General features: G+C 46.3%; 1 protein-coding gene across 1 annotated transcript; it reads right to left on the reverse strand.

Moving 5' to 3' along the window:
* Positions 1 to 2642: 2642 nt before the first annotated feature.
* RTCB (RNA 2',3'-cyclic phosphate and 5'-OH ligase) lies at positions 2643 to 15852 on the reverse strand. Its single transcript, XM_068142327.1, has 12 exons — positions 15665 to 15852; positions 15430 to 15508; positions 14646 to 14713; positions 12831 to 12930; positions 10886 to 11042; positions 9746 to 9902; positions 9467 to 9626; positions 7835 to 8010; positions 6168 to 6356; positions 5561 to 5671; positions 4768 to 4887; positions 2643 to 3734 (listed from the first exon to the last, which is right to left on the reverse strand). The coding sequence occupies exons 1-12, from the start codon at positions 15755 to 15757 to the stop codon at positions 3627 to 3629; spliced, it is 1518 nt and encodes a 505-aa protein (XP_067998428.1). The 5' UTR covers positions 15758 to 15852; the 3' UTR covers positions 2643 to 3626.
* Positions 15853 to 16379: the final 527 nt, after the last annotated feature.

Raw genomic sequence — 16379 nt, forward strand, 5'->3', positions numbered from 1 at the left:
GGAGTTAGGTACCAGGCTCCCAAGCAGTGGGATATGCGATACAGCACAAATATGCCACAGCAGATGGCACTGCCAACCTGTACCTTGCTGAGTCCTGGTTTCCCTTGTGGGAGTCTGAGTTAGGGGATTTAGAGAGCTCTGGAGCACACAAAGTTTAACCAATTCAAAGAGGAGGCCATCAGCTGGACTCCAGCTCTGCCATCTATTACGACAAGTGAAACACTCTGGGGGAGAGGCTGCCTTCCTGGAGGGGTCTCTCACAGCCCAGCAGCTGAATGCTGCCCCTACTACCTCACACTTCACACCAGCAAATGGCACTCCCCAGCTTGGGGGATGCATTTAGAGGACTTCATGAAACAGCACTCACCAGCAACAAAACCTGAATGCTTTATTGATTGCTGTTTAATGCTATGCTAACAGTGACACGACCCACACCTCTCAAGCCCCTGAGCACACTATGAACATTCAGTTATGTGCAGGAGATGAAGCTCTCACCCAGCCTGCTCTTGCTGCACAGAAGCAGTCCCTGTAGCAAGTCTTGTGAGTACGGAGAGAAGGAAGGTGCCACTGAAGCCCCCACCAGAAATCAAAGAGTCACAGAACGTTAGGGATTGGAAGGGATCTTGAATGATCATCTAGTCCAACCCCTGCCCCCCCCAGAGACCAGGATCACCTAGAGTAGGTCACACAGGAACGCATCTGGGAAGGATTTGAATGTCTCCAGAGAAGGAGACTCTGCTCCCTCTTTGGGCAGCCTGTTCCAGCATTCTGTCACCCTCACAATGAAAAAGTTTTCCCTTACTGTTTATGTGGAACCACCTATACTCCAGGTGGCACCCGTTGCCCCTTGCTCTATCATTGAACATCACTGAGAAGAGCCTGGCTCCATCCTCCTGACAATTATCCTTTACATCTTTATAAACATTAATAACCCTTCAGTCTCCTCCAAGCTAAAGAGACCCAGCTTCTTCATCTTTCCTCATTAGGGGTATGTTCCACTCCCTTTACCATCTTTGTGGCTCTGCACTGGACTCTTTCAAGCAGTTCCTTGTCCTTCTTGAACTGAGTGGCCCAGAACTGGACACAATATTCCACAACATTGAGCAAGGCAGAGTGGAGGGCAAGGAGTACCTCTCTTGACACCCCTTCTAATACAGCCCAGGATGGCCACAAGGGCACATTGCTGGCTCATGGTCATCCTTCTGTGCGCAGGTACTTCTGAGTTCTCAGTAACCATCCATGGAAGCAGAGATGGTTCAAACCCCACACTGGCTCTTTGGTGTTGCCAAAATGCTTCTGCAGACCCACTTGTATTTCAGCACATTAGTACTGTGTGCCTTCTCCACCTATCAGGTTTTTTTGAAATGCATGATTTAAAAAGCCTAGTGGGCAGCCCTATTGGGGGGGTGGAGAAGACAGATTTGCTTCAACCTGGATGATTTTCTAACTCAAAAGAGCTGGAAGGTATATTTTCACTCTCACTTTTTTTCAGCTGGTTAGGAAACAAGCACTCTTCTCCCTACAACATAACATGTAACTGAAGTCTTAGTACTAGCTTTACAACAGGAAACCAAAACTGACAGCCCTTCTTGCATGCTAATGCATGAATGCTGATGAAGACTCAAGGCACACACATGGATGCACTTCCACTGTACAAGAGTTCTGCTTCTTGTGAAAAACTGAACTGTGTCTCTTAACAGCAAGCCACCTGTGTTTTGAGAAATGCTTATTTTTAATTATGGATGTTTTAAGAGTTCCCCAGCAGTCCACATCAGAGAGTCTTGAAGCATTTATAGACAGAAACTCCTGCATGGAACATCCATGTCTGCAGACGATTTGAGACCAACAATTTCTCTTTCAGTCACTGGAAGCTAATTCACATTTCTAAATAGAATGATTCTTGTTTTAAATTCAACAGCTGTGTCTCAGACCTGGCAATCTGGAACAACTCCACTGGAAAAAAGCAGGGAGAAAGAAAGTCAGAGCCACAAGGACTCACATCAGTGACTATTACTGCATATGCTGCTTCTGAACCTGCAGTTGGATTGGTTGATGGGTTGGACGCGATGATCTTGAAGGTCTCTTCCAACCTGGTTTGGTTTATTCTAAATAAAGGTTATTCTAAATACAGTATTTGAACTGAAGAAATCAAAAAGCACAAAACAATTAAGACAGTAAAATGCCATTACGCCTCCTGAGATCAACAGGTTTCAGCTAAGATCCTAAACTCAAAGGGCTTTCATCAGATGGCACTAGAGCACATCAATCACTACATGCTCCTTTAACATGAGTCCCTGGCAGGGTTCCACTCTTGCTTCGAGGTTTTCTTTTCCTCCTGCTGCCCTCTTGCGTCTGCATTGCAGGCTTGCAGGCAAGCTCCACTTCCTACCCGGCGAGGTGAACCCAGCACGCCCTCAGAAAGACAAACTCTAGCTCTCACACTCCTGTCACAACCAAGCTGAGACAACAGTACTGTATTGTCCTTCTCTTGTACCTTACAAGAAATTCTGCCATCTGCACACTTCCTTGCAAGATCTATCATCAGAAGTCACAAAACGTGATGGTTTTCAAGCTCCTGGACATACTGACAGGTAGGACAACAGACATTTAATCCACAGAATAAACATGCCACAGACACAGTGCAGTGTCCATCTTCCCATTTTATTTGTAATCCCCAAAATAATCCAGTGGGGATGGTCAGCTTCTCCTCCACTCTTGGTTAAAGTATGTAAAAGAAACATCAGAAGTCACATCGTACTTGGCCTGACCCTGCAATTCAACCTGCTCACATCAGAGCTGCAGGACAGTGAGCAGGTATTATCCAATCCAACTTTAACATGCTTAGGACTTTGCAAAATGGTGGATCAGCATATCCTTAGGGTAAGCCACAACTTTCATTGGGCAAACAAAACCTCTCAAGGCAACATACTCGGTACCACTACCATTTCCACAGGACTGTGGAACACCTACCTGTACTGAGCCAAGTATACCAGGTGCTGTGTTAAATGGGAAAGGATGGGGGAAGAGGGGAGGACTGTGCCTCAAGCCTAGCTAGTCCCTTTCAGCCCAAGCAGGAGACCACTCCCAACTCCAGATTTCTTACCTGATTGCCACAAAACATGCAACATTATAGACTATGCATAAAGTATCTGCAAACAGAGCAACCTCTCCCTGCCCAGAAGCACTATACCCTGCCTATCACAGTACTTCCATATGCAGAAAGAGCTCCAGGCACTCAGGTGTGGAGACAGCAGGTGTAGTTCATACACCATCTTTGCTGATGGAGGTGGTCTTGCAGCACAGCAATTAGTGACAACTCAGCAAGTCTCAAGTCCTGCCTGTAGAATTATCAGACAAATGGGGAGGGACTGCACGTAAAAACCAAGACTTACTTATTTCATTGCCCTTTCCTCACAAGAAAAGCACACCATACAACAAGGAGTGGCAGGGCCTTAATTATGCCTATGAGGTGTTAAAAACAGGGGTTTCCTCAACTGTTGTTTCCAGAACAAGGATGGGATATCTGAGCATCCTACAGAGTCCAAGAGGTGCGGGAAGATGATGCTTCTAATCAGTTTTGTGTAAGGCCTGAAGATGTTGGTGCGTTTCTGCTGCCTTATCAGTTCCTAGCCTTTTATAACAGCAATAGGTCTCAGTTTAATGGCTTTCTTGCTGATGCCAGCTGCATGGCAGGTGTTAACCACATCTGTCACATTCTTGTAAGACTCTGGTGCCTGGAGGGGGAAGAGAGGAAAGAGAAACAACAACAAAACTATAAACAATCCAAAGGCATAGGATGTTAGATGTAGGCTTTTGATATCCCCTCCTCTCTTTGCAAAAAATAGAATCATATAAATTGAAGGTGCAGAGAGAGGTGAATCTATTGAGAATCTAGCCAACTTAACATATCAAAGAAATCTGAGACACTTAACTTCCCAAACAAACTTTCACTGTATTTTAGATAAAATACCAGCTATTTTGGTTCAGTTTTCCCTATAGCCCACCAGCATGTGAGGACACAAAGCCCCATTGGCTGGCAGAAAGTCACTCCAACTTCCTCCCTAGAGATTGCCTTTATGATTTATCTTCACTGCTCCTTAGGGTTGAGCTCCAGAGCTTCCCAGAGCATTCTGATAAGGAAGCTGTTCTTGAACAGAGACTTCAATGGGATCAACATGTTTGTACAACACCAACACCCATAACAGCACAGTTCCAAATGATTAACACCTTTCTATGAGGGAGGCTGAGAATAGGAAAGACATTATATTATTGTGTTAATACAGAGGAACTGGAAGTAATAATAAAAGTTTAAGTTTTCCAGCCATTTAGAGTTCTCTTCTTGAGCAAACACAGGAATTTATCTTAAGAGCTGGATCTCTCATACACTGCTAATAATCCACATGACTGCTGCACTGTAGAACAAGTTTAAAGCTAGGAAAGCATCATTTAAGAAGAGAATTCAGAAAACGTAACTACTTTTGTGGTGTTCACTCAAAGACTTTTCAGGGTTGATCCATATCACTAGGCAGAAGCAGAAAAAGAAACCTACCCCCCCAAAACCTGTCAAACACACGTGTCCCCTCCCTTTCAGCAAGATTTTAGGGACTGGGAAGACTTCACATTACTTTCAAAAGAACTGGGTAGCACTATCGTGCACTGCGCAGGCTGTATGTTCGCAGTACTAGTGATCACCTAGCACTGCAAAGAATCAAGTCATCCAAGCAAGCTCCCCCTCTTCCCACTCAGATAATGAAGTATTCAACTCACTTCTTCCATGACCAGTTTGGGAGAAGCAACACGGATGGCAATGCCCATGTCAGCCAGCTTGTCCAGCACATCCTGAAAGTCCAAGTTGCGTCGAGATTTGGCTCGAGACAGCGCACGACCCTAGAGAGAAGTTTTGTCAGTTCTAGTTTTTGTGGCTGCTTGGAAAACCAGAACTTTTTCATGTTAAAGAAAAACATTACTACACTATAAGCAATCACAGAATGGCTGAGGGCACAAACTACAGTAAGCCAGAAAACAGGAAGTAAATTTAGACGTTAGGTGATAGGGTCCCGCAAAATCCACTATGGTATGATGGGCAGGAAAGTTCCATGTGTATCACATGCAAGTCTGCAAGTTTCTTTTTACCCAAACCACTTGTCAGTGCTCAGGACCCAAGAGTTTTACTGCAAACTATTCATCCTCCTCAACCATTCTTGTCTCAGACTGTAAGTAACATCATCTAACCACTGATGGAGAGTCTCAGCATAGTTAAGCCTTCTTGTTAGTGCAAAGATCACAACATTTGGTAAAAGGAGCTCATTCTCCACATCTTAATCCTAACCTTTGCCTTGTACAAGAGTATCCCCTCAATCTTCTGCAGTTGTTGAAACTATTCTGTAAGGGACAAAGAGGACTTCAGCCTCTGGTCACCCTGGACTTGGATTACTGTGGCAAGGCTACTCTCTACTTGTATAACCAACAGATGAATTATATACTGGACACCTCTGAACAACCTCCTTCTCTGGATGACAGTCCCATTACAATCCTTTCCTGAAATGACTTTTTGACTTACAGCTCCGTGACAAGTAGTTCCAAAGGTCTCAGTCATGCCTTGCTCTGTGCCAGTAAGAACATAGCTACAGGTGCCCATAGTCCCACCGATCAAAACAGGCTGTCCAGTCAGCTGCAGATGCAAACAAGTATTAATTCACCAAGAAAAAGACTAAAGACCTCACTCTTAACAAAAGCCTGAGAGGAACCACATCTCCAGGAAATGAGGTCACATTCCCATTCCCTCAGAGCAATCCCTGCTTGCCTCATGTGCCTGGTTATCAAGAATTCTGGAGAACTAACTGTACTGAAAGATGCAGAGCAGCAGATCAAAGGACTTGTGTTCAACACAGACAGACAAGGCAAACACTGAAGCCTGCCCTAAGTACAAAACATTTACTTCCATTTGTGACTTTAGAAGCACTGTGGATGTGGAGCAGAAGGAGCTGTGTCCCACAGTGAACACACACACACACACACACACACACACACACAAATCAGTTATCACCATCCCACCAGGTTTCTAGTGCTGTTAGCTGAAAAAAAGAACTCACATCATTTGTCTGTCTGTTAGAGACCCTAAAACTGCCCAATTCATCCAGATTTCCCTCTCTCACAGCTAAACTTACTTGATAATCAACAGCAATAAGAGGATGGTGTGGAGGGAAGGCCCTGGTTGATCCCTTTCTGTGCACCAGCAGAGTGCGCTCCTTTCCATCCACTACATGCTGCTCCACTTTGGCAATGTTATGAGACACATCATAGATAACATGCATATCAAGGTCATCTGGGGTTGTGTTGAAGACTTTGGCAAAGGCCTAAAAAGAAAGCAAACCAGCACTTGAGATACAAGAAGATAACTGCTGTGTACCTGTGGAAGATTTACAATCTTTTTAGGAATCAAAAGCAACAAATCTACTTGAAAGTGTTTCTTACTGATAAGTCAATGACCTAAACACTTGGTGTGGCAGATGAAAAATTTCGGTCTACTTCAGCCACAGCAGAATTCAGTGCAAGCAACAGTGCTGAGTGTGACAGAACTGGACAGACTACATTGTTTATTGGCTCATTGGCAGTTAGTTTTAATGCTGGAATTCGATCAGATATTAGTCAGATAAATTCTTGCAACTTTCAAAAGCTGGCTTTAGCAGGGTAAGAACAATTCTCATGTATCCTCTTCTTCCAGCTCAAGGCATTTTCAAAAATCCAGTGATGTTCAGAAATAGAATAGAAATAGAACAGGTTGGAAGAGACTTTCAAGATCATTGAGTCCAACCCATCATCCAACACTATCTAATCAACTAAACCATGGCACTAAGCAACCCATCAAGTCTCCTCCTAAACACCTCCAGTGATGGTGACTCAACCACCTCCCCAGGCAGCCCATTCCAATGGCCAATCACTCTATGAGGAATTTCTTCCCAACATCCAGTCTAAACCCCCCCGGCACAGCTTGAGACTGTGTCCTCTTGTTCTGGTGGTGGTTGCCTGGGAGAAGAGACCAACCCCCACCTGTCTACAACCTCCCTTCAGGCAGTTGTAGAGAGCAGTAAGGTCTGCCCTGAGCCTCCTCTTCTCCAGGTTAAGCAACCCCAGCTCCCTCAGCCTGCCCTCATAGGACTTGTTCTCCAAACCCCTCACCAACTTTGTTGCCCTTCTCTGGACATGTTCAGTATTCAGTATCACTAAGGTTGGAAGAGACCTCAAAGATCATTGAGTCCAACCAGTATCTTTCCTAAACTGAGAGGCCCAGAACTGGACACAGTACTTAAGGTGTGGCATAACCAGGGTAGTGTACAGGGGCAGAATGACCTCCCTGCTCCTGCTGGCCACACTGTTCCTGATACAGGCCAGGATGCCATTGGCCCTCCTGGCTGCCTGGGCACACTGCAGGCTCATGTTCATCCTACCATCAACCAGCACCCCTAGGTCCCTCTCTGCCTGGCTGCTCTCCAGCCACTCTGACCCCAGCCTGTAGCTCTGCATGGGGTTGTTGTGGCCAATGTGCAGAACCCGGCACTTGGATGTGTTAAGTCTCAGAATAGAAATAGAATAGACCAGAGCAGGTTGGAAGAGACCTTTGAGATCATCACATCCAACCTATCATCCAACACTACCTAATCAACTTTAGATGGACTGGCATGACTGCAGCTTTGTGTTAAGACTCTCCAGAAAACAAAGTTTAAGAAGCACAAAAATGAGAATTATGTTGAACAGTGCAGTCATTCTGTGTTCCCTCTGTCTGGCATGAAGCAGATGCGTACCAAAGCATCAGCAGAGACAACCCCTCTTGTACCTGTCTTGTCAGAAAAGTCATAGAAGAGCGGTTGACCCAGGCGTAGTTCCCAGCAGCTGCCATTCCCTTCAAGTAATCCTGTCCCTCTGCGGAGGCAATCCTGGCACACGCCAGCTGGCGATCATTCACTATGATCTTGTCCCGTTTCATAGCTTTTTCCATAGCCACCAAAGCATCTGGCAAATAAATGCAAGTCTGTGTGAGTTGTTCTTTTTGTTTCAGTGTGTGAGAATACCATGCAGGACTACAGTTTATGTCCTAAAGCTGAACACATCTGTCCAATGGTTGAACCTACGGCTTCTTCTCAGATGCAAAAGTGAGTAAGTGGCAGAAGAGCATCAGTTGTTGGCAAAGAGCATTCCCCAAGACTATCTTTAGAAGGAAAGTTAAGAGCTTCAGGTATTCTGAGAGACTCAAAGGTATTTTCCACTTAGAATCACAGAATTGTTAGGGTTGGAAGCGACCTCAAGGATCATCTAGTTTCAAACCCCCTGCTGTGGGCAGGGACACAATGACAGCATAAGAGATGGCAGACTTAGGCTAGAACATGGCTGCCCAGAGCCACATCCAGCCTGGCCTTAAAAACCTCCAGGGATGGGGCTTCCACCACCTCCCTGGGCAACCTGTTCCAGTGTCTCACCACCCTCATGGGGAAGAACTCCCTAATATCCAATCTGAATCTACCCATTTCTATTTTTGTTCTATTCCCCCTAGTCCTATCATTACCTGAGACCCTAAAAAGTCCCTCACCAGCTTTCTTGTAGGCCCCCTTAAGATACTGGAAGGCCACAATTAGGTCTTGGAGCCTTCTCTTCTCCAGACTGAATAGCCCAAACTCCCTCAGTCTGTCCTAATCGGAGAGATGCTCCAGCCCTCTGATCATCCTCCTGGCACTTAGACAAAGGCAGTTCAATCTAGTGATAAATTCTAACAATGCCAGCACTTCACTTGGGCTCAAAACAATAAAAGGAGATGTAAAATCTTTTCTGGGAATCAAAAATATAGCCTTTTCTTTTTCTGCTGCAGGAATGTCTGCCTCTGTTACATCAGAGATTATGGACTCACTGTCCTAAGCAAATACATACAAAGATGGGCCTGCCTGATTCAGTGAAAATCTCCACACTCTCTGATTACAGAAGAGTATTTAGTTTGGAAGGGACTTTTGCAAGTTGTGTAATCCTATCACTTGCTCAAAGCAGTGATGAGGTTGCTCAGGGTCTTATTCAGCTAGGTTTTGAGTAGCTCCAAGGATGCTGGTTCTACCTCTCCAAACAACCTGTTCCAGCATTTGACCACTTTAACGGTTTAACAAAAATACATGAAAATTGTAGTACCTAATTGGAATTTCCCATGTTCTAGCATAAGTCTGCCATCTCTTATGCTGTCATCATGCAGATGAATAATACCAAGATCAATACAAAAATCAAGGCAATGAACCCATTGGTTTTAAAGTTATCATTGCTGCGAGATTTGAGTAGACAAAGTTCAAGGCAAGCCTTGTCAAGGGAACTCGGAACAGGCTCAACAATTACACCCTAAGAAATGCTATTTGGTGCTGCAGTTTACTGCCAACAAGAAGACCAAGCTGAGGAGTTTGCTTCACTCCAGGTGTGTACCCCAGTCAGATCGTACCTGTGGCAACCTGGTGGCCCAGCCCTCTGCTGCCACTGTGGATCATCACGCACACCTGCCCTTTGTGGTCGATGCCCATCTTCCTGGCAGCATACTCGTTGTAGATGTCATCCACAACCTGGATCTCAGCATAATGGTTTCCTGCTCCCAGGGTTCCCAGCTGCCAATCACAACACACTGATCACACAATGCTAGCAAAGCAGCCACGGGGAGAGCTGTGGGAATGTGGACAAATTGAACTCTGGGAAGAATCTCAGCACTCCTGAAACGTAACATTACCTGAGGCAGGCCCCTCTTCTTTGCTCTTGAGGAGACCTTGTTGGGGTCAGCCTGCAGCATTCTTCCATACTCCTCACAGTGCTCCTTGTCCTCTGCCCAGGCATAGCCTTCCCGGAGAGACCAGTCCACACCCATCTCTAGTGCCTCTTCCAAATCCCTGCAATTATCAAGCACTTACATGTATCCTTGGATATACTTAAACCACTACTGGATGTGGCCATGACCAACCTGATGTAACCTTGATGTTAGAGCTACTTTCAGACTTAGCCTTCCTCCTTACAAGCAGTTAAACAAGCTGACCAAGAGAAACCATCCAAGCTAAACTGCTCTGTGATTTTATGATCAGCCCCCAACTTCTCTAACAAGTCCAGCTTCTTATAGAATAAACCAGGCTGGAAAAGACCTTTGAGATCATCGAGTCCAACCTATCACCCAACAACATAAAATACAAGCATTAATACAACATGGAAATCAAGCCATACAAATATATTCCATTTACATAGGTCATTACTATTTAAAAAAAAATACCTTTACATTCAAGGAGGTTTTCTGTCAGAAGAAACAAGAACCTTCCAAGAACTTTTTAGTATCATACTATCATTCAGGGTTGGAAGGGACCACAAGGATCATCTAGTTCCAACCCCCCTGCCATGGGCAGGGACACCCTAAACTAGATCAGGCTGGCCAGAGCCTCATCCAGCCTGGTCTGAAACACCTCCAGGGACGGGGCCTCAACCACCTCCCTGGACAACCCATTCCAGGGCTTCACCACTCTCATGGTGAAGAACCTCCTCCTCACATCTAGCCTGAATCTCCCCACCTCCAGCTTCATTCCATTCCTCCTAGTCCTATCACTACCTGAGATCCTGAGAAGTCCTTCCCCAGCTTTCCTGTAGGCCCCCTTCAGATACTGGAAGGCCACAATTAATTTTGGGGCTTTTTTCCAGAGTTTTAAATGGCTGACTTTGTGCACTGATGACTAAGCCAGTCCTCCTGCTGAAGCACGTACACAGGCAGAATGCAAAGTGGTTTGGAATTGGTTTTCCTTTCTTAAAAGTCTCCCACTGAGGAATCTGTCATCAAAATCAACATCCAGAGATGCCCTCTCTAGTGATGGGCACAGCAAAGTCATTCTCTTACTTGGCGTTCATGGGGATGACACCTTTGGAGCCGACACCAACAGGAATGTGGTCAAACATAGCCTGGGCAAGCTGCTCCTTCACGGGCTGCACGTCACTTTCATCCAGATTTGTACGTAGCAAGCGGACACCACAGTTGATGTCAAATCCGACACCACCTAGATGTGGAGAAAAAGCCATGGGGTTAATACAGAAAGCATGTGCTACTGGTGAGCACTTGCTGAATACTCCTCTTCAATCAGTGTCTTTGCTGACAGGGAGTACTGCTGTGAACATACACCTTCTTTCTGATGCAAGACAGAAGTGTATTAAACTTCATTTTAATAGATGTTGCCAGTGTGGCCAGCAGGTCAAGGGAGGTGATTCTCCCCCTCTACTCAGCTCTGGTGAGACCCCATCTGGAGTACTGCCTCCAGTTCTGGAGCCCCTATTACAAGAGGGATATGGAGGTGCTGGAATGTGTCCAGAGAAGGGCCACAAGGATGATCAGAGGGCTGGAGCACCTCTCCTATGAGGACAGACTGAAGGAGTTGGGGCTATTCAGTCTGGAGAAGAGAAGGCTCCAAGGTGACCTCATTGTGGCCTTCCAGTATCTGAAGGGGGCCTACAGGAAGGCTGGGGAAGGACTTCTCAGGATCTGAGGTAGTGATAGGACTAGGGGGAATGGAATGAAGCTGGAGGTGGGGAGATTCAGGCTGGATGTGAGGAGGAGGTTCTTCACCATGAGAGTGGTGAAGCCCTGGAATGGGTTGTCCAGGGAGGTGGTTGAGGCCCCATCCCTGGAGGTGTTTAAGCCCAGGCTGGATGAGGCTCTGGCCAGCCTGATCTAGTGTGGGGTGTCCCTGCCCATGGCAAGGGGGGGGTGGAACTAGATGATCCTCGTGGTCCCTTCCAACCCTGACTGATACTATGATTTACACAAAGCTTTGGATTGCAAGGCAGCCAGAAATGTGGAAAAACTTGAAAGCTCTTGAAAAAGCAACAGCTTTTCAGTCGTGAGCCTATGCTCTGCAGGCATAGCTGTACATTTGCCTAGAGAGCTCTGTGTTTACAAAGTTGCTCCAGCAAGCAGACAAAGAGAGGCAGACTTAACTATAAAACACACTGTCCACAGAAAGCACAGAGGATGTTCTTGTTCTTCTGCTAAAGGTCAGAAGAAAAGTGCCAGGTATTAGCATGGCTCCCTGATCCAAGATGTTTTAGAAAGAAAGTCCTATTGGAATCTTCACTGGAATAAATGTTAATTAGTGATAATGATAAGTGATAAATACTTGCAGGGAATATTACACTTCAGTGCTTAGTGTTTAGGGTAACTCTTAGGTATTGAATAAAAATAAATACTGCAGGGCAAGGTCTAATGTGAAAGCTATTTACTAGTGAAGGTTCTGGTATTAATTAGTGTCAGAGTGGGGATCCCAGACTGGGAGATACTGCACTTGAGTCAATCTGCCTGAAGGAAACCTGAAACGTGAACATCATGTGTCATGACAACCACAACAGCATCTCCAGACCATCAGTAAATGAAGCCCCAAGTGTTCATTAAAAACACAAACACATTTTGAGGTGGTATTTTTAATAAAGTGTAGAAAACATGTTTTCAAACACTGTTCAAAGGAAAGCAACAGTTCTTTATCAGCCTGGTGAAAACAAAGTTCAAAGTCTTGTGCTCTCCCTTCAAAACTGGCAGGGTATTATAAGCTCCAGCCAAAACCACAAGGGCAATTCTCACTACTGTTTAGATGTTTTCAGTCTAACCACCTGCTCCATAAAGATTTTGAGTGCATAAATTAAGCACCTTTTAACTTCCTATAATTCTCATGTTTGGCTTTTTCTTAACCCCCTACTGTGGTTCCATACATATAGTACTGTAAAGATCTGCCACTTCCAAAAGTACTTTTATGCCATCCTAGGTATTTCTCAGTGCTAGTGAAGTCAGTCTTCCTTACCTGGTGAAACCACTGCTTCAGGATCATTCATATCAAAGGCAGCCATGTTGCCAATGGCAAACCCATAGCCAGAATGGACATCTGGAAGACCTATTGATCTCTGAAAGGGAATGAAGGAAATGTTAGAGGTTTTATGAAACTCTATGCTGCAAAGGGTGATCTCGGTTATGCTTTCACTTGTGGCAAACAAATGTATTAAAAAGGGAATGGACGTTCAGATGTAGATGGAGTTAATACAATTCAGGTAAGTATCTAAACTCCTGCAGCTACAGGATGGACAGTCAAAGCAAGCACCTTGAAGCAAGCACCTAGTGGCTAGTCAGCTGAGAAGCTCCCTTGGCTCCACTGACTAGATCAGAAGCTGAAAGCACCTAAATGTAGGAATATGATCTCAAACGGAATTCTAACCTAATTTTTTCTTGGATTTACAGTCCTTGCATGAAGTTAGTAACTTAGGAGTAGCATAATGCAGAGGTGTAAGAGTGAAGATGAGTTTGTCTTTACCAAGTTCCACCTAGAGACACCTGCAATATTGAAATACTGTAAATATAACAAGGGAAGAGTTCAGTGCTGTGGAATGGAATCATAAAACAGTTAGCATTTCCTCTTCATAGCTGTGTCATCAAATCTTGACCAAAGATTGCACCCTGCAGGCAGAAAGAAGTAATTCTTCTAGAATGATATCCTGAGAGGATAGGACAAGATAGGAGCTGTGTCATTTTAATTTATACAAGAATTCTTTTTATTGGTCCTTTTCTTACTACTTCTAACTAAAGAAACTAAGAGCATGCTTCTACCCAGCTCTGAAGTCCAAAGCGTATCTAGCCTGGCAAGTTTAGGCCGGCACACCACAAACAGCACTCCACAATCTATTTAAGCAAACAACAAAAATAAAAGCCCCAAACACTCAGAAAGCTGTCAGAAACTGGAACTTTTTTGTATGTGTTAAATTGTCACCATAGATTAAAAAGAACAATACTTGGCAGTAGGATTACGGTGTTGTTCTGCTTCTGCACCCCACCGCCAAGAAATCCCTTGGCTTGGAAATAAAAAGTGAAGATCTGCACAGACAGATGATCACAATCTGTCTCCTATGAACCCCAAATTCCCACTTTAAATGGTTGTTACCATTCTAGCTTACTCTCTTTTTGGTTGACCACTGAGGCATTTTAACAGCATGATGCAATGGTTTAATTACAGACAGATATCCAAAACTTTTGCCAAGTTTACCAACAGACAGAAACAAATCTGTTATTTGTCATGTATTAATATATGGCATATTAAACATCATACACATCATACTTAGAACTTCCTGAAATGTGACCCAGCCTGCTATTTTCCTCCCATATCTTCATATCTGATGTTTTGCTGCCAAAAATCCATGGGGCAAGGACAAGAGTTTGAGTGCACAAGGAGTTCACTTCCAACATTATGGAAGCAAATGCGGATAACAATATGTCTTCCTGAGCTCTCCTCACTTCCCCAAGCACTACAGGTTAGCAAAGGCAACTCAGAAACAGACTGTAGAAGCTGTAGTGGAAAGGTGGTTTAAGCAGAAACTGCAGAAAGCAATGCTACAAAACCTTCACACAGAAAGGCAGTCAATTATGTAAGTGGATACTTCCCTTTTTGACAACTTAGTTTTATGACCTGTCCTTGCAAGCACTCCTTTATCAGAAACAGGTTCCTAACACAGGCTGTCTTGGGAAGACTGTTGGTCCATACCCCTTCTCACAACAGAGCTCCCATTTGTAAGGCAATAATCCCTGGCAAACAGGAGGAGCAGAAGAGCAAATTTTCAGAACAGTTACTTACATGCACAATGCCAGGTAATGCAGCCACATTCCCAATCTGTTTCATAGCAGGCAAAAAGCCACCTGCACCTGAAAAAGCAAGGGGAAAGAAAAGTAATTAATCTGGTAATTTACTACGGTAATCACAATGCAGCACTTCCTGAAGAGGTTCCTCAAAACACTGGCAACTCGGAACTCAGTGGCCAACAACTATTCTCAGTATAAAGTGCCTAGCATTATGCATGATCTACAGTTTCACTAAATGAGTTATTAGGTTGAAGTTCTTCTTCTGCTGCGCTAGTACCAATGCAGAGCAATCTATGATAACAGCAGAGCTGTGTTATCACCAGCCCAGTTGTCAGATCTGGATCCAGCCCTGTGCTCCAGTGAGGCACAGAACAGACACACCTGAGCTACAACCCCCTACTAAACTCTGAGAACAGGTATTCAGACAGTGCTCCGGAGCACAAAGGGCTGATGGCAAGTATGTACCTGTCCCTCTGATTTGGGCAGAGGACATGATAGAGCTGCAGACAGCAGCCCTGTGCATGGTCACCAGGCCACAGTGGCTAGCAGGGCAGAAAATGAATGAGTTTTGCTGTTCACTGCCTCTCTGCGCCTATCATTTGGGCCATGTCCTGGGCTTGCTCCAAATGCTCCTGCTCCGTCCCGGCCCCTTCAAGGCCCACAGACAGGGTGGTGTGAACCTGGGCGCTCAGTGAGAGCCTCGAGACCACGTCAAGGAGCGTATGGGGTCAATCCCTGGGTCATATGGCCCCTAACCCATTCCCCTCCACTGGACGCACCTCCACCACGGCAGGCATTGCGCAGCTCCTCGAACATCAGCTTCTCCAAGGGGTCGTTCACGTAGAAAACGCCCTCCACCTGCGAGGAAACCTGTCAGGGGGGCCGGCACCAGGCCTGGCCGGGGCTGCAGCCGGCGCCTCGCCGGGCCGCCCCCCACCCCCGTCAGATGGACCACCCCTCACCACCCGAGCACCCACGGGGCTCCCGGATGAGCTCAGCCTCCCCAGCACGCACATGCATATTCGGCACGAAGCCCTTCTTGATCCGCCAGCAGTTCTTGTCGATCTTGTCCAGGTACTGCAGCTCATCATTGTAGCTTCGGCTCATGGTGGCGGCAGTCCTGCTCGGCAGCTCCGCGTCAGCGCCGCCACCTGCGCTCGTCCGATGGCAGGAACCGACGGCGGCCGCCGAGGGTCACGACGCCTCAACCCGCAGACAACGAACGGGAAGCGCCTAGGATCAAACTTCCTCCGCGGGCGCTGGCTACTGCCAGCTACTGCCAGCTGCTGCCAGCGCCCCCTGCCGTTCCGTCGTGGAGTGGCCTTTACGCGACAACGGCGCTGCCGGAGCCAGTTCCGCGGGTGCCGGCTGGGCGATGTGAGGTATGACCGCTCGCATCCTTCGCCATGGGTGGGCTGGGGCCCTCTTTGGCCAACCGGCTTGTTTATGCCCTGTCGCTCCCTCACCCCTGCCTCAGGCCGAGCAGGTCTCGACACCACGAGGCCTGGAGACGCTCCAGCCTGGCGGAGATGCGGGATCGGCTCCCGTCCCCAGCCACAAGGCCATCCCCCACAGCCGGGGAGCTGCTGGGGCAGGCCGGGAGCGGTAGCGGGCAGCTGTCCGGTGATGGCATGAAGGCGAGCACAGGCCGGAGCCACACTGGGGTGAAGGAATTTGGCTTGGCACCCTCCTCCCTCACACCACATACAACTTTAGGTCTGCCTTTGCA

The sequence above is a fragment of the Melanerpes formicivorus genome, unplaced genomic scaffold (assembly GCF_026170545.1).
Source record: "Melanerpes formicivorus ecotype bairdi unplaced genomic scaffold, bMelFor1.0.p_v2 SCAF_8, whole genome shotgun sequence".
NCBI classification, from domain to species: domain Eukaryota; kingdom Metazoa; phylum Chordata; class Aves; order Piciformes; family Picidae; genus Melanerpes; species Melanerpes formicivorus.